Source organism: Onychostruthus taczanowskii, unplaced genomic scaffold (assembly GCF_017590055.1).
Source record: "Onychostruthus taczanowskii isolate IOZ18803 unplaced genomic scaffold, ASM1759005v1 scaffold29, whole genome shotgun sequence".
Taxonomy (NCBI): domain Eukaryota; kingdom Metazoa; phylum Chordata; class Aves; order Passeriformes; family Passeridae; genus Onychostruthus; species Onychostruthus taczanowskii.
In genome coordinates this window covers 4931706-4950325 of record NW_024500239.1, presented here as the reverse complement: position 1 = coordinate 4950325, position 18620 = coordinate 4931706, and the positions used below count along the sequence as shown (strand labels likewise).

The 18620-nt window shown below is 36.6% G+C and overlaps 1 protein-coding gene across 3 annotated transcripts in view; it reads left to right on the top strand.

Annotated features, from left to right (window-relative positions):
• The window catches only part of ANKS6 (ankyrin repeat and sterile alpha motif domain containing 6), a 41859-nt gene extending 23450 nt beyond the window's left edge, over positions 1-18409 (top strand). Inside the window, exons 10-18 of one of the 3 annotated variants that reach the window (XR_005952943.1) lie at positions 568-733; positions 1366-1535; positions 5074-5263; positions 6643-6759; positions 8628-8695; positions 9969-10085; positions 10995-11091; positions 12704-12944; positions 16606-18409. Coding sequence is in view for 1 of the 3 variants with exons in the window: in XM_041408125.1 (XP_041264059.1) it covers positions 568-733; positions 1366-1535; positions 5074-5263; positions 6643-6759; positions 8628-8695; positions 9969-10085; positions 10995-11091; positions 16606-16655 (975 nt within the window). In the remaining 2 variants the exon portion in view is untranslated. Of the gene's footprint in view, positions 1-567; positions 734-1365; positions 1536-5073; positions 5264-6642; positions 6760-8627; positions 8696-9968; positions 10086-10994; positions 11092-12593; positions 12945-16605 lie in introns of all 3 variants that reach the window. The other 2 variants (XR_005952944.1, XM_041408125.1) reach the window with 2 other exon arrangements.
• The last annotated feature ends 211 nt before the right edge of the window (positions 18410-18620 follow it).

The window sequence follows — 18620 nt, the reverse complement described above, 5'->3', positions numbered from 1 at the left end:
GATCAGTAGTGCCTCACTTAATAAAACTCAATAAAGTGGTGCAGCTGGCTGTTTAGATTGCAGGATATAGAAATGAAACTGGTGGAGAGAAAATTTATATCACTTCTTGCAGCTCAGTTTGTAAGAAACAAAGATATGATGGATGGGAAGGTGGTAGCTGTTTTGTAAGATGGGAGAGACAAAGCCAGGATTCTGCCAGAAAGAAATATCATATGTGATAATTTTTTTTCTTCCCCACTGCTCATAATACTGTGTATATCATATCTCAGGTGCATCATATATGATCATTTTTGTTGGCCAAAGATTAAGAAGAATTAATGGCTTAATGTGGTGTCATTTATTTCATTGAATAAATGTATTCAGTATATATGTATATAGTATATATATACATATTTATGTAAGTATATATTCAGTATATATTTATATGTAGAATAAGATTCTTTCTGATATACCCCTTGTTCTTCAGTGCAAGTTTCAGAACTCGGGATAAATAAAATAGCAATTGAAGTTTGCTCTTGAGTTTTCTCAATCAAGAAAGAACAAATTATTTTTCATCTTGTGTTCCAGACATCTGTTAGCAAAGGTACTAGACCAGTCAAATTACCAACATTTGCAAGAAGACCAGCATCTCCTTCAAATTCCAATAACTTCAACCATTCTCCCCATTCTTCTGGTGGATCTAATAACATTGCAGGAATTAACAGGCATGGAGGAGAACTGCATAACAGATCAGGTACCATTTTTAATAAGAAAGTAATTTGTATCTGATTCAGTTAAAAAAATCAGTGTTTGTGATGATGGTAGAAGATGCTAAACCTTTTCTGAGTGCTCCTACCACTGTAGAGGAAAAGCTTCTGTAAGTTTAGCACACAGAGGACTGGACTTCAAACACCTACATAAGGGAAGAGCCTCATATCTGTTACAGAAGTCTCAGTGGTCACCCATCTCATGCAGATTTTACTGGATCCTCCTGTGGTGGATCAGGTGGATGCTGGCTCATTGCACCATGCATGTCATAGAGCTGACTCTTATGCCTGTTGCTTACTTTTTGTTTGAAATAAAAAAACAGTTTTCAATTAAAACCAAAGCTTGCAGGCATTGTACCTGGTAGTTGCTGAAGACAATATTGTCAAGTGGCTTAAGAAAACTATGTCCAAGGGTATGAAAGTCATCTCTGTGTGTGTAGACAGGGCTGGCTTCCCTCTTCTGTTACTGATTTCTGTTTTTTATTCTGCAAGCTGCTGGAGAGAGCTGAACCTTGCAATTGTCTCAGTCAGTTTTTAAATGAAAGTGAATGTTTGAGAGTTAAAAAGCATTTCAAAATTGTGGTTTCCTTTACTGGGTTAATTTTGGTTTTTGTTCTAGGTGGCAGTGCAGATAATGTTTTATCTCAGATTGCAGCCCAAAGAAGAAAAGCAGCAGGCTTACCTGAACAGAAACCCAGCCAGCAGCATAGTCCAGTCCAGTCAACTCCTTCATCTACTGTGTCAGATTTGCAGTGTGCTCAGAATGTTGGCAATGGACATGTTGTAAAGGTAATGGGAAATGTAAAATTTTGCACTCCAAATTGGCTAATAGGTCATATCTCAGTCATGGGTGGCTGGTGCACAACATTGGACAGCCAAAAAAGAATGAACACTTGCTACGTTAGTGGAAGCTTTTCATCTCTACAAACCTTACTTTTAAGTCCACAGAGGATGAAATCTAATAATAAAACATGATTTTAATTCATTATTAATTTCACTCTATTTTAAAAAAAAAAGTAAATGTAATGCTTGATTTTAGAGTAGATCTGCACTATTATGGTTTCTCATTATTTCTTTCTATGGACTAGATACAGTGTTTTATGTTAGTTATTCCTGGATTTTAACCTGAAGTGGTATAGTTAATTTCTCTAGCTAGTTTCCCTTCAAAGGCTCAACCTGAATGCAGAGTATGACATAATTTGTACCAGGATATGGTGACTACAACAATATGTACATAACCAGTCTGCTCCACTGGTGTTATTTTTAAACAGTAGGGCATCACCAAAGTCAGGTTTTGCTCCTGAGGCCGTACTGTCTGTGCTGACTTACTTGTCAATTCCCTGGAATAGCTTTGCTCTCAGACCTGCACATTTTTGTTCACATACTTTGAAGTTCTTAACTGCTTTGTACAACATTTTTGATAGTTAAGATTTTAAATCTTCAAGATCTGCAGAGACACAAACTAGAAAGCAGCATCATAACACAAGATGTGACATTCTATTGAGAAATTGATGGGTTTATTTACTTAGAGAAACACTGCATTTCAGAGAGCAAGAGAAGGAAAACACAAAATTTTGGGTTTATGTTCTAATGCCTGATATTCTGGACATGTTATAATACATGAGCAAGAGCAACATTTCTCCAACTTTCGCTTATGTAATCTCCAAGCGTTTGTTTTGTTTTGCTTTTTTTGCATCTTTCAGTAGATTCTTCAAATTTTACCTGAGGAAACAAAAATGACCAGAGTATAAACTTAATACTTTTGCAATATCATTCTGTGATGTCTTGTATGGCAACAGTACACAATATTTATATTTAATCAGTATATAAAATTGATAAACGTAATTGTAAAGTTGTTCAGAAATTACATGGAAATTTCTGGAGAACAAAAATCCAAAAAAGAAAAGGTGCAACTACCAATGCTGAAACAGTTTTCATGAATAGTCACCTTGTCTCTGATATATCAGTCCTGATTCTGGAGGAGCTACTTGTTGCTTTTCAAAGATGAGATTTGGAGCTAAAATTTCTAACTCGGCCTGGACCACCAGAGTCTGAGGATTTATACCAATTCTTTGGCATATGGTAATCTTTGCTCCCTTTCTATCCTGTGTAACTGCTCCATGAGTTATAAATGATCCATCTCTTTTTCCTGTAGACAAAGCCCCTTTATCATCCTCTTCCCTCATTAAAGTCTTGTCTGCAGTGCAGCTACCCAAAGCTTTTTCTCTCAGAGGTAGTCTGGCCAGTATGTTTTAATTAAACTCTCAGCATGTCCTCTCAGCTTGTTTTTAACTTGGAAATAATTTCAGAAGAGCTCCTTGTGTACCCCCCAAAAGTCTCATTTTTCTCCAGTTATATTAATCATCCCACTAAGAGATAATACCTGTGCCTGTGAGCTTTGAGCTGCAGATCCCTTGGCCTTTCGTTGCTACAATGCTGCCACTAAGAAGTTTAACTACTGTTTCTACTCACAGTGGGATACATTAGAGGATAAAAGAGTAGAGAAGTGCAATGTGTTGCAGATCGTCTTCTGGAAAGGCTGTTCTTTGTACTGTTGAAAAGATTTTTAAACAACATTTATGCCACTGTTTTGGAAAGCCAACAGTCTTTTTTCAGTGCTCTTGGCTTAGATGTCTAGATGAGTTTCCTTCTATCCACGAGTAACAAAACATGTCATAGTGTGGATCTCACTATAGTTATTCATGTATCACACAACTGAGGTGATTTTTGGAGATTCCTGGTGGAAGAACACAATTAAATATGGATCCACACTAGCTGCAAAGTCTAGCAGTGTGTTATTGTAATCACAATGTAAATGGTGGAAATTTAATGTCTGTATCCATTGAGGAATAGCTTGTGTCCTCCCATTAGAATCATGCTGTCTAAACTTGGAAATAGGTGATCTAAAAAATGATACTACACTGATCAATTTTGCAAAACTTACCTGCGAGGGGTGAGATGGTGCAAGCTTTAAAGAAAGGAAAAGAAAAAAATGAGTAACATTTTACAGAATAATGTAATTTAAATAAATGCACTCAGTGTGCTAGGGAGAGAAGGCCATTCTGCAATGCAAATGGCCAATAACAATTTAGATGGAAATTTGGGAGAGAAGGTTGAAATCAGTTCATTATGCTCTTCAAGGAGCTCTCAAGTTTGTATCATACTACATTACTTCTAGTCAATTCAGTGCAGGGCTAAGGAAGTATTACATTCTGACATAGGATAGAGTAATGGAAGAATGTTACCACTCAAGTGAGTTTTATCTTTTAAATCTGCATCTTTTTCATTAACTAGAAATGTTCCATTTATGTCAGAGGACAGAAGCAAAATTGTAAAGACAGGAACCACTGTCGTTCTCGTTTCTTGCATTGTTACCTAGATCAGTTTTTTAACCAGTTTGTTGTGAAGCCTGAGTGCAAAAGGTATTTAAACTCTGAATTCAGGAATCCAGTAAAAAATCACCTTCTTTTTGGGTCATACAGTGCAGACATCAAAATGTATATGTAGCGCAAAGATTTTAGGACATGAGGTGCATTGATGATTTTTGTAAAAGACTGTTGATATGTGTACTTATACATATATTCTTATTACCCATTTTACCTCATGTATTTTCCTGTTTTCCCTAGCTACAAATGTATTACATATTTGCTAAATTATTAATAAATCACTTGACTCCTGTTAGGTAATAATAAATTTGTGGGTTGGCTGGAAACTTCTATTCCAGTTCAGAGAGGGGTTTAATGTGCCCAGAATTTTCTTTGTGCTTGCTGCATGTTTCTGGTTAATCCAGCGTGAAGTGCTACTTTAAATTAGCATCTCATATGTTTTCAAAATCTTTAATTGAGACTTAAATCTATGAATGAAAATTCCTGTTTTCAAGTCAAAGTAGTTCACTTTGTTTCTGTTATTAAACTTTTTATTTCTAATGCAAGTTTTACTTCTGCTTCTGCACATTCCAAGGGAGGTGGGGAGTTGAGTGAGAGACTGTGTGATGCATAGGTGCCACCTGTACTTAAACCGAGATAGTCCTTTTAGAAAAAGAAAAGTTGTAGTGCTTGTGGGCAGTGTTTCTTCACAAGAAATAATTTTCCTATTACAAAATTACAGCCTTAATAAATGTATTTTTCTTGATAATTTTGAGGAGAGAGACTTTAATGTGGGATAAAATCACTATTGCTTCTATGATTTTAATATAGGTCAAGGAGTAATTTCTCATTGTAGCTACATGCTCTCAGAAATGATACACAACTTAAATAATGTCGAAGCATCATGTATAGGTGAACATTTTTGTGATTATTTTTTAACTCAATTGTATCATTAACTGCAGCAAAAACTGGAGATGAACAAAAGACCTCCATCTGGGACTTCGTCTACGTCTAAAAGCACATCACCAACTCTCACACCTTCTCCATCACCTTCCCCATCTCCTAAGGTTCAAAACGCAGAGTCTTCTGTCTCTTCTTCTCACAGACATGCCAAGAGCAATGGCTCCAGCAGTGGTACTATTACAGAGGATGGTGAGTAGCTCACTGCAATTACAGATTAATTCATCGACAATACTACGTGTTTAAAGCTACAACTGTACTGGACTAGTGTGTATCTGCATGAGAGTGTGGTCTCCCTTCTTTCTAGAATATATTGTGGTATTTCTTACAGCGAGATTGGCATTCCTGCACAAACTGCCTTTTTCTCTCCCAAAACCTGTGTTTCTTTCCATTTACAGAGAGACTTGTTATCACGTCAAAGCTAGCATAGAATGTGTAGGTTGGCCTCTCCTACGTGGCCACATTTTCCCCCCCTTCATGGCTTAAGTCCTATTTTTCACCCTTTGCTGAGGGTACAAAATGCCTTTTTTCACACTAGATTTTATTAGTAAATGCAGAGAAGCACATCACTACAGATAACATTTTTCATCCATAGCAAGTCATAGCTACATGAAGTTAAGAGCTGTAGTGCATTTATCTTTCTGAATTGTGAAAATAACCTTATTACAACCTCTTTTTAACTTAAAGTCCTAAGAAAGAATGATGATGTTATTACTTTTCTTTCCAGTAAGATTAGTATCTTTTAAATTAGGCTTTTACATCTAGATTACAACTTTTTAGAAGTCATTTTACTGCATTGGAAACAGGGTATCAATAACTTGGTTTTCTCTTGTAAATATCACAAAAAAAGTGAAGAAAATAGCATGAGTTAGAACCTTTTAAATAAGGAATGGAGGTACTTTGTACTATTTTTGTTTTTTTTCTGAAATTATCGCTATTGATTTTGGTTTATTTTCACTTACGCCAGCTTTGTCCATTAACACTAATTCCATTTGAAGCTGAAGACAGGTGATACTTGACCTTCTTTCTGTCCTCTTCTTATGGCTTAGCTGTAACATATTCTAGTGACTGTTGGAGCAAATCCTTTCATGTTTAGTGCCATTTTATAATGAGATCGTGCTAATACAAGTTTTGCTGATTTAGAGCTGCATACAATTAAGAGAGCTCACTGTTGGATAATGAAGCAAATTCCCCAAGCCATCAGCTGCTCTCATCTTACTCAGTGAAGTTCGGTTTTGTGACTGTGCACTAATGCCAAGATACTGTGAGTTCCCTGTAGCAGAGGTTGTTTGTCAGAAACCCAAGTAGCTCTGGGTTCATTATGTTTATAAGCTTTTGTAGTTGAGTGCTCCTTTAATTCCAGGGCTTCTCTTACTGATGTTTGATTCAGCAGCAGCAGTACAAATGCTGATATGCCAAGCAGTAATCAGAAGAATAAGTACAGAAGGTCTGCAGTGTAAACTTTTCTTTCAAGTGAACTTAAATGAGTAAGAAAATTGATTTACATTGACTGTTACTATGAAGGAACAGTAGGCAGCAGCATTAAGAGATGTTTTTTTGTTTCTTTTTAGGCAACCATTTGATGGACCATCAACAACTTGGCCCTATTCTGAGAGCCGGTGATGTGGAGAATTATGAAAGACGAAACCATGTGAAAGTAAAAGAAGGCTCTGAAAACTTGGAAAAAGGTAATCTTACCTTACTACTATAGAATAGTAGAAAGGAGGTGCTAAATAGGAGTAACATGGCAAAAGCAGTAAGAGCTCCAAGAACCTTAGCTTGCTCCTGGCATGGAGGTAAGGAGACAAGTGTAGAACAAATAGAGTGGTAAAGCACAGGACAAACATGTTAAGAGTTGTAAAACTGAGAGGTTTCAGGTTTTGTTCAGCCTTAGAGTAATAGTACAGGAGCTGGAAGAGGGGTAGAGGAAGAGGAAACATGAAGGGCCTACACCTGAAAGCGTTCTCTGTGTGTGAAAGGTGTTTGGTGTTACAGTTGTTTATGACAACAAGACTGAGCTCAGATACCCTGAAAGTTTCTTCCCATATCATGGCCTACAGTTCTAATCATACCAGCACAATGAAAAATGAGTTAGGGTAACTAACAACCTATAAAAAAATGTTAATAATGTACTTAAAGGTCATCTAATGAGAATTCTGTTTTCTTTCTCTAAGATGACATTTTTCATCAAACAATAAGGATATACGTTTTTAAGACTGATTGTGTTTTCCCATGGATTAATGTCAGGGTACTAAAGCTTTAGTCTGAGACCATGTCAACTTCTGCAAATCTTGTTAGGCATAGCAAGTTAGTTGAATTTAAAGTAAAAAAATAAAAAACAACAAAACCCTGGCAGAAAATAAGACTCAACTAGAATTTTTCTCTTCAGTTATCTGTGGACTCTCCTATGTAAAGAAGTCTTCCAAAATAGTACACAGAGTTCTGTTTATGTCAAGGTACTCGATGTCTTTTGAGAAGCTTAGAATATGAGATTCTCTTTCATGTTTCCAGTGATGATGAAAGAAAAAAGAAAGTCAAAAGACAAAGAAGTGAAATAGATTAAAACAAAGTATATTTGATAAAGGACTAGTGGTGTCTTTAAAATGAAAGTGAGTTTATATGCAGAATATTAAATATAGTCTTGTTTTATAATGTAATAATTAATGTTCTTCATTTTGACTTTGACTACTTAGTTTAACTGACCCCTTAGGTACTTCAGGGGAAAAAACAGTTAGTTACTCGTGACAGCAAAGTAATAAAAAGAAAACTTGAGCTGAGAGATGTAATGTGTAATTAAGAGAGGTAATGTCAGGTTATTCAGAAAGTGCACTTATGCTTTTTAGCTAATCACATTTCACATGTGTGGGAAGAGTCACTGTCAGGTCCTGCAACATTTAATTTCCTTAGGCTTTTGGAGCAAAGACAATATTTAGTGCTCTTAGCCTTGGAAGGTGAGCTTGTAAAACTTAAATTCTGTCCAGTTTTCATCTTAGCTGGACTTCAGCTGTCTGTGTTCAGGATGCCTGGATGTTGGGCACATAAGGAGAAGAGGGTTCAGAAAGACCTGTGCTGTATCAGTGTTTTGAATGAGCAGGTGTGTGGTTGCTTGCTCTACACTTTGCCTTCCTGGATGATGACACAGAAATATGCCTTTCAGTTCCTTGCCTGCTTGAGGAGTTCTGCTGTGTAACCTGCACAATCTGGATCAGCCATCTGGGGCCAAGCACTCGCATTTTAGGCATTGAAGTGCCTTAGTTGCCCTTACTGGTTTGGTTTTGTAAGATCCTTTTAATGAGGTAGAAAGGGCAATACAACGGTATTTATCCTAGCAAGGTAAGACTAGATGGAATTACAGTATATGTAAGTAGGTGAGAACAGAATAAGCCAATGTTTCAATTTCTGATGGAGAATAAATGGGGTTGGTTTTTTTTTCTTACCATAAATGACTGTGGGAAGTACAGGCTTTAATATATATTTTCAGTTTATAATGCTGAGATCATTACAATATTTTCTAATCTGTGGGGTTGACTTATTTTGTTTTGTTCTGTTATTACAGATGAGCTAACTGGCATCCTTAAAAAATTGTCACTTGAGAAATATCAGCCTATATTTGAGGAACAGGAGGTGGGTCTTTTCTAGAAGATCTTCTTTATTTTTTACTGTTTTAATGAAAGTAGGGTATAAGACATTGCATTCAGATTTTTGATCCAGAGTCAAGTTCTACAACCATTCCTGGTTGCAGAAAGGAAACATGGACCAAGTGGTGTTTGTGGCATTCTCCAAACTAATGCAGTTAGCAGAACTTTTTACACTTAACCTACAGCTTTTCTATACATAGGGGGTTTTTTTCTCTCTGCTTGTTACACTCTGCTTTTTCTATATATGTCTCTGTCCAACGTGGCTAAACAGTTCATAGGACATACTGTATCATCCCTGGAATCACAGCTGGAACCTCATTTTCAGAAGGAGAACAGCAGGGTGTGAGTCACTGAGATGGCTGCTTTATCTTCTTTATCTGCTGTGCATAAGCAATAGGAGAATTAAATTGGGGAGCATAGGCATCATAGTAGATGAGAGCTGTGACACTGACTTGCTGAAGGATGCAATGTCAGGAAATGTTGCTGAAAATAAGTGAAATTAATTCATTACAATGTTAAAGCAGGATCAGATGTGAGCAAATACTGTGTGTTTATTTGGTCAAAGAAAAGGATAGTGAATGGACGTGCACTAAGTTGACATTGCTACAAAGTTCAAAATTCAGCACAAGCCCAGAACAATTTAGCTGCATCACAATAGATTGGGTTATTATTGTTCCTCTGCATGATAGGCAAGGGAGCATTGTGTAGAAATTAATATACTTAGTGTGGGAAGGTTCAGTCAATATGAAAAGTTTCAGATGTTTGTTCTTATCACAACCTTAGGGATATGTTATAATAAAAACTGTTACGTGAACAAAACCTAGGCTTTTCTCAGGAAAAGTAAACACAGTATTCTGAAGTTCCAGAAATGCTTATGGGGAAAGGATGAAGAAAAGAGAGAAGCCTTACGTTTATTCAAGTAGCTTCTACTGTAGGCAGAGGAATTTCTGTGGAGACTATATATTCTGTATTAATAGAACTTGATGGAAGAAACCTAAAAATCCCTTAATATTTTAGATGTACTATCATGATTAGTTAAATGATTAACAGCAGATTAGAAGCCTTACAACAGAGTGGTAAATTGTGTACCATTTGGTGCTGGTAATTCATTAAAAATTTTTTTTGCACAATATTTACATTAAATCTATGCAATTAAAAAAACCCCAACAAACCACTTTTAACCTGTAGTAATGAGTCTTCACATAGGTAAATTTTTCTTACCTTTTTTTCTTTTATTTCTTTTTTTTTTTAATATGCAGGTGGATATGGAAGCTTTTCTCACACTTACTGATGGTGATCTGAAAGAGTTGGGTATTAAAACGGATGGATCAAGGCAGCAAATTTTGGCAGCTATTTCTGAATTGAATGCAGGAAAGGTAAATTTTAAAGTACTGTACTTAGTAAATTATTTCAAAGTTTTTTATAAAATTAATACAACATACATTTTGAAATTCAGTTACAGATGTTAGTTAGAAAAGCTAAAATATTTTTTTTCAAATGTAATGTTTCATGTATTTGACTAGTAAAAAGTCTTCCTTTATGGCACTTCCCATTCTCTTTCAATAACTCTTTCCTATTCCAGTGAACAAGCTACGTGCAAATATGAGCAATTTTGCAGTTTCTGAATATTGATTTCAGCAGTGCTAAAAAGAATCAACTGGCTGCAATAGTGCATCTAGAGAATACAGTAGAAGAAGAAGGGTGTCCTTTGGTTAACATAAAAGGTTTTTATTCCTCTGTGATTGTGTGAATAGCTTTTCTCTCGTTTCTTACACTTTTATTGCCTTTGAATTTTATGTTGACGTAAACTAATTTGCTAAGAATGGTGTACAGTAAACAGTGCTCTTGCCAGAGGGATTTTATACTGGAACATGTCTTTGATTAGGCTTGCTGATGCTTCTCAGCAGCTTTCTTAGATTTGAGGTCCATTCCCTTGCTGATAGTGGAAGTTCAGACAAACAAAACAAAAAGACAATTTCCCTAAGTCAGTATCAACAGTAGTGATGAGGCTAAAAATTAGGGGAGGTAGATGATGTTCCATACTAAGATATGCCATAAAGATAGGAGGAAAATAATGGAAATGTTTCTATTGTTGTCTGGTAGTTTCAGGAAAAGATTACTACAAGTTTTCTATGTATGTCTGTAAGGTAAGGATTTGTTATTATTTCTGATAGTATACTGAACTTAGACACACATATTTACACATTTGTTGTGTACTTTTAATAAGTTCATTTTTTAAACAGAAATTTAAGAATACCTTATTTTATTTTATTGTTCTTTTATAGGGTCGGGAGAGACAGATTTTACAAGAAACTATACACAACTTCCACTCTTCCTTTGAGAGTAGTGTTAGTAACACGCGGCCGCCAGGTCATTCCCAATGTAAGTAGCACCTGAAATGAATTTAAAAACATATTGCAGGTTGAATCACAGAATCACTGTATCAGTTAGGTTGGAAAACACCTCTGAGATAATACAGTCCAACCTCTGACCAAACACCACCGTGCCAACCAGACCATGGCACTGAATGCCACGTCCAGTCTTTTCTTAAACACCTCCAGGGATGGTGACTCCATCATCTCCCTGGGCAGCTCATTCCAAAGTCTAATCACTCATTCAGTGCAAGAAATCTTCCTAATGTCCAAATGTGTGGATATTTTATTTAGTACTGGCTGGAAGACAAAATGTGACAAACAAGCCAGTTAGCTGCTTTCCTGGCTAATGATGTGTGTCTCTTGCTGAGACTGTAGAGAAGATTTCAGTATAAAAAGTAGAGGTATCTAAGATGTAAGGTATGTAAGATGTTTATACACCCTTAATTACTATCTGAAATAAGGATAAGATTTTTATTGTGCATTACTAAATACAGAAAATGGATGTAAGTATAGCAAACCACAGTATACAGTGTACTGTCTATAGTGTCTGTATGTGTATATGTAGCATCAGTGGGAGGTGTTCCTGTATGATAAATAATTAACTTTTGCATACTCTTTATAGGAGATACTTTAGTATGATCAGGTAGAAGAAATATATTCAAGATTTACAATTTAGCATAATGGTTTAGGCAGCTATGTTAATTATATATTTATGTATGTATGTAGTTAGTTATTTTGCATAGGTGCTATTTTTATATGATTATCTATAGTTGGTTTCTTTGGAACACATGTATTCCAAGCACTAGTGTTATCTGCCAACCAGCTGGCCAAGCTGGAGAAACTGCCTTTTAAAATGTATTGTCTGTAACCAAAACATACAGGAAGGTGTTGCTGACCTGTAATAATTGAATACATTTCCTACTGTCAGATATAAAAACTGCAAATCTCTGTCCTGCCAGCCACCTGAAACAAAGGCAGATACTCATCTGTTACTCCAGATTAAAGCATAGGGCATAACCTATTCCCACATGTACTTCTGTATCCATGTTTCAGTAGAAACAACGAAAGTCATTGAATAGCCTTGAGAAGTTCACCATGTTAAAAGTGCTTCTTCTTGCATTGTTTATTTTGCTGCTTTCATCTACTCACAAAATAATTTCATTTGTTTAGGGGCTATGCTAAATAATTCGGGTATTGTATGCTTTAGGAAACCTTAATAGTGAGCTAGTCCCAGTTGTTCCAATCTCAGTCAGCTGCATTTCACTAGATATGTGAAAGCAGGTGCTAACTGTTGGCCTACTAATGTCTTGGGGCAAACTGGGAATTGTTGGGGTAGTTAGTGAATAATGTGGGCTACTTCCAGTATTCTGTGTAGTCTGCTTGGCTGAAAGCCACTATCAGGTGTCCCTGTATGTATTGTGCAACTTTCATTCTCAGCATAGTCAGCACGTGTGGGAACTTTTGGATGTTTCTTGGTAACATCCCAGAGCTGAAGAGCCTCTTCTGTAGGTATTACTAGGTGAGCAGAAGCTGTTTGGGATTTGATTACATGGTGCAAAGAACTGGAATAGAGGTGTAATGTATCTCCAAGCAACTTGCTGACCTTAAGTGTCTTGAAGACATCAAAGGACAAGAATGGTGGCTCAGAGCTGGAGAGAACATCCTTTTGTAAGAATGGAGGCAACAGTTGCTCCTGTTGAGCTTTTGACAAGAGGCTGCAAGAAGGCTGCCATCAGAGATCTGGCTTTTGGGTTTTTGTGCATGAGAGCTCCATGATATAGATTTGGCTGTGAAACAGAAACAGAAGCACTAATAGAGAAGAGGAAGAGAACATGTAGCTAAAAGAAGTTTCTGCACCAGGTAAGCTGCTTTTTATTGTAAAAAGTAGCAGTGGAATCCTTATGCAGTCTCTGGAACTTGAAGTTATTTCCAGGAATGTGTAATATTTTAGAGCATAAGAGCAGCTGTACCAAGGCAGATCCAAGGTCCATACAATTGTGTGCAACTTTTTCATCCAGTCTGATCTGACACTGATTTGAAGAGCTGCTTGCTTTCATTTGCTGTGAACTTCCCATGTCCTGACTTCTTTTGCTTCATCGTACTGGATCAGAAGATACAATGAGCAGTTGTTTCCTCTTCACTGCCTCCATGCCACTGATGACTTTACAGATCACTGTGATATCCTTCTTCATTCATGGTTTCTTTGAGGGGAAGGCTTATAGGCTGCTTTGTCATTCCCTATACCATAGGTTTTCTAACCTCTTTTCCTTTTCTGCTGTTGTCTTTTCAGACTTGGGAGATACCAGCCTAGCATACAGTATTCAATATGTAGGCATATTATGGATTTACATGACAGACTGATATTTGTTTTTCAGTTGTGTTCTCTGCTTTCCATGCTCTTCCCCTTTTCTAGTTATTTCTGGTACTTTGCTGTGTTGGCTATAATTGAAGACTGAATGGTATTAATTCAAATTACCTTTTAAAACCCAGCTGATCTACGGAGTTTGAGCTCACAACCTATAATTTTATATAAACACACATGTATCATCTTTTCCATTTGCCTTACTTCATATTACTTCCTATTTAGCTTCACCAAATCTTGTCACTGAATGGTATTAATTCAAATTACCTCTTAAAACCCAGCTGATCTACGGAGTTTGAGCTCACAACCTATAATTTTATATAAACACACATGTATCATTTTTCCATTTGCCTTACTTCGTATTACTTCCTATTTATCTTCACCAAACTATCTTATTGTTTAGGCACAAATGTCATCTCAAGTATTTTTGCCAGTCTTCTGTTTACCTTTCTTTTTATTTACATGCATGACTTAGGAAGGTTTTCCTCTTCATTCTATATGCCCTATCAAAATCATATATTGAATATACTGTTCATATCCTGAGTATCCTTATACAGATGCCTATGAAATACTAGTGGTGAATCTTTCTACTGTGGAAAAAATCACTATTTACTGCAAACTTCTGTCCTCTGCCTCCCTAACAGATTATTTATCCGCATAAGAAATTTTATTTTTACCCTCTTGAGTTCCTTATTATCTTAAGGGCTAACCTTGGACCTTATGAAATGCCTTGTCAAAATCCAAGCATCAAATGGACCTCTTTTATCTACAAGACTGTTGGCACCTTCAAGGAATTCTAGTAGGTTGGTGAGGCAAGACTTCAAAAATCCCTTCTTGATTGTTTTCAACAAAATTTTAGATTGTTACAGTTTTTACTAATTTGGTTGGTATTACTGTCCAACTCACTGGCCTCTGTTTCTCTGTATTTCCTGTTGAACCATTAAAAAGATTTGCATCACTGTTATCACATCTCAGTGATGTGACAGTTTGAACAACAACCTGTGTTCTGTACACAGCAGTTCCGCTGCTTAATCCTTCTGCTTCTCTAGGACATCTGCCTTAGAAATTTGCTATTACTTGCTTTGTGTATTTGTTTCATATTCTTTTTTTCCTAGTACTTCAGGTTAAGCTGTCTTGGACTCCCACATAAATGTTTCTGAAATGGAATCCTTTCACTCCATGCCAGGGACACTAGGTTAGGCTGTGTGAATTCCTTTCTCCAGTCCTTGCCTGACCTGCGTAAGGCAGAGGAGTGTAAATGATTCAGAGGTTACTGGACCCCCAAGCCATTTGGTTTGGAAGCACCATGAATTCTGAATAGGCAAACAGTACTTGCATGGAGAATGTTGCCTCCATCTCTTTTTTATGGAAATTAGTTGGTCATTTTTAGAAAATTCTGATAAAATTATTCATTCCAAGAGTGAACATTTTAGCAGGTTTTGACACTTTGGTGGTTTGACTACTATTATGTCTTGGAAAATTGACAATGCACCCTGTCCATGTAAGAGAAACTACTAGGAAGGTACTGCTTCTTTACAGCCCAGTGAATGTGTCCAGCAAACACAGAATTACTGTGCTGCTTTGCCTTTTAGAGCAGATAACCAGCCCATGGAGGCCTGAGGCTCTGAGGAACAAAATGTCTGGATCCTTTGTCTGGATTCCAACTTCAGTGAAACAGCAAGTGGCAGCATGAAGTCCAGCTTTTTGAGAGAATGGAATTTAAAAAATAATACTATCCCAGGAAAAGTTTGTTTGTGGTTTGAGGTGACTTTACAGGATTCTGGTAAAAAAGAAAATTGGACTGTCTGAATGCCTAGTTGCCAGGACTAATTGTTTAGTTTATTTTGGGGGGCTGTGTTAAGATTCATGCTCCCATTAACTGAGTGCAATCAAGAGGTTGAACGGATCTGGCATTGGTCAGCAGGTTAATTGAAACAAATGATGCCAAAGAAGACAAAGTTGCATTTCAACACAAACTTGCCAAATCAGAAATGAAAAGCTGAAAAAAGGGCATGTGAATTCTTATGAAAAGAAAAGGTGGGGGCGGGGGGAACAACTGAAATAATTTCCTCCAGAAGAGTAGACCTAAAATCCTATGTGCTAGTTATTGTAGTTATAATAAATGTGTAAGGAAGTGTTGCATGTTAAATCCTCTGATAAAAAATGGAAACACCTCATGGAAGTTCCCTTGCCCATTTATGGCTTGCAACAGAATTTGCTATTTCTACAAAAATTTCATGAAAAATGCAAGACAGCATCCAAGGTTTGTACTTGGACACAATCTTTTTCTGCTAGGATATTTCTTAAACTCATTATGAAAAATCCCATTAAGATTGGTTGGAGGTAAAGCTAACTACCAGTTAACTTCGTTTGCTTTTTAATGCCAAGTTTATTGAAATGTTTGAAAGAAAAAGATCAGCCTTGTCACTTGGTACAGGCATCTAGCTGCTCTCCCCAGTCTAAACAACACTTCTGATAGGTGGGAAGAGAAAATCTCAACATCTGGTAGCAGCAACGAACAAAAGCTGGAGATAGATTTCAAAAGAATAAACTGAATATTCTCCAGGCAAAAGTTTAAGTGAAGAGTACCTATACCTATGATGAAAAAATAATATGATGCCATGCAGTCTATAGTTAGTAGAAATTCTGGTCCTCTGGTTTCTTTCTACATATTATAGTATGTTATATATATTGATAGATACATATATATCTGCAGATACAGAATTGTTTGTGTATTTACTTCTCATTTTCGGATTCAGACTCAAAAATATCACATGGAAATTATCCAGAGGAGGGAATTAGAGATTAAAGAGAGAGAAGTAAAAATAGGAGCAAAATCAATACAGACTTGCATACAAATCATACAGGATTCAGATAATTGCTTACTGGAAAGGTGCACATTGAGAAAAGAGAGATACTCAAAACTTGTGGCAGTAGGTGATCTTTTTCACACATGAGTTTGACTTTTTATACCTTCTCCTTAAAGGAGATGGCTTAAGATGAGTAAAATGAATTGCAGGATCAAACTGTTAGATACTGGTATAACATGTACATTGGGAAATGCGGGCCTGTTTCCAGTAGTTGTGGAATTACTCTCTTGTTTACAGTTGTGAGTCTTGATGATTACAGTTTTTCAGACTTCTTTTTTCCTTCTTACAGCTCCTGGCTGCTCTTCAAAACCACAAGAAGCCGTTTCTTCTAAAAGGTAGCTACTGGAACAAAAGTGTTTTTTATTTTTTATGATGAAGTTTGGCATCTGACTAAGCAAATCCATACAAATGAAAATTTGAAAAGTTAGTCCTGACTACACTGACATAGGATTTTCTGCAGTAGCGTGCTTAAAATACAAAACCTACAGAAAGGCAAAGAAGGTAAAGAGATTGCCTCTGTAGTTGAACCTAAGTGTTGGATTGTTCAAGGCATCAGTGGTCTGAATTCAAGAAGAGCAAAGTCAGAAGAGCAGGAAGAATGGGTGAACATGCAGGAAGATGGAGGTTTCATTCCACTCTTGCCCATAGATGAAGAACCCACAGGAGACCAACATGGGCACAGTCAAGAGCAACAAAAGCATGGAAGAAAGCAAGAAGGACAGCACAAATTGTGACCCTTTCTACATGGGGAAGTACATAAGCTGGATATGCCTCTCTTGATTGGATACAGATAAAGTAGTCTAGGTTGAAAATGTAATGATTTCATGGGAAGAAATATAAAGGAGAAGTAATGCTGCATTCTTCAATAACCAAAATATACTTTATCTATTCAATATTACGATGTTAGAACAATAGTAAAAGTAAAAACAAAACACCTATTTGTAAAAACAGCACTTTATTTGAGCGAATGCATAATCTGTCACCAATATTTAAACAGAAAGAATGTTAAAATATTTTATATTGCTGACTTTTTTTGAGAATAAAACCATTTACATGATACTGGCTGGGGTTTTTTTGAATAGTAAACACTAGCATATCCTTAAAAATACATTTTTATAACTTGATTTTGTAGCAATTTTGAAATGAAGGTTACAGTAATTACATTTTCTGCTTAGTAAATATCATTTTTGTTAAGCAGTTAAAATGCAAACCATCAGGAATTAAAATACAATTAATCAGAAGCCTCTGACACTATATTTATCTTTCTGAAGACTCAAGTACTGCAGGTAAGGGCAAGAAGATCTTGGAGCTCCAATTACCTGAGTGCTCTCAGTATATAACTAAAGATTTTACCTTTCTCCGTGCTCCTCACTGTACTGACAGCTCATGGCTGCTTTTTCTGCCTTTGAGAGGAGGAGAGTTTGAGACGGAGTCCTGTACTGTGTGTCTGCGTGTCAGGGCTGGCACAGGCAGCTCTCTAAACTCCGCTGTAGGCAGTGGAGGTCTGGTGGGTACCATCACCAGGGCCTCACAACCCAGTATCTCAACTGAGCTAGACCAGAAGTTTGATTCAGTTGTTCAGACCTCCACTGGCATTTGCCAGGTAAGGCATCCAAAGCACCCAGAAGGGATGCCAGACACGACACTACATGAGGGTTACGATCAGGTTATTCATTGCAGCCTCTTGGACAAAGACCATTCAGAGATGGGGACTGTAATTTCACTGACTTGGCCTGATTTGTCACAGACTTTCAAAGGTGAAAGCTTTTTTTTTTTTGGTTCCTGTTTACTGTTTGTTGTCTGTTCCTTTTCAGTTTAAATATCTTTCTTGGCAAACTTTTCTTGCCTCATAATGAAAAGTGATACCTTCTGGGCTTTTCCAAAGAAGGAAATCCTACAAAAACCAGTTCTTGTTATGATTCAGTCTGGTGTTATAGGCTTGACTAATCTGGAGTTATTAACCTAAGATTTTGCTGAGGAGTACTGTTACTTTACAAGAAGCTTTTATAAGTTTCTTTGAATTAAATTTTCTTTTTCTGTACTTTGAGCATTAATGAATATCTGATTTTAAATAAAGATACTTTGTTATCTGGAAATTATTCAAGCAGTCATCTATAGCATTTCTCATGCTTCAACAAATGCCTTAGAAGCCAGGTACCTTGTCAAGGGAATAACTTTGGTTTCCAGAATGAAGGGGAACATAAGAGTTCATGCAAAGAGATTTCTTTAATACTGAGATCAGCATAATCAATTGCTTGGCTTGTCTGACTCTGACACTAATAGCCTCAAACTTGCCACTTTATT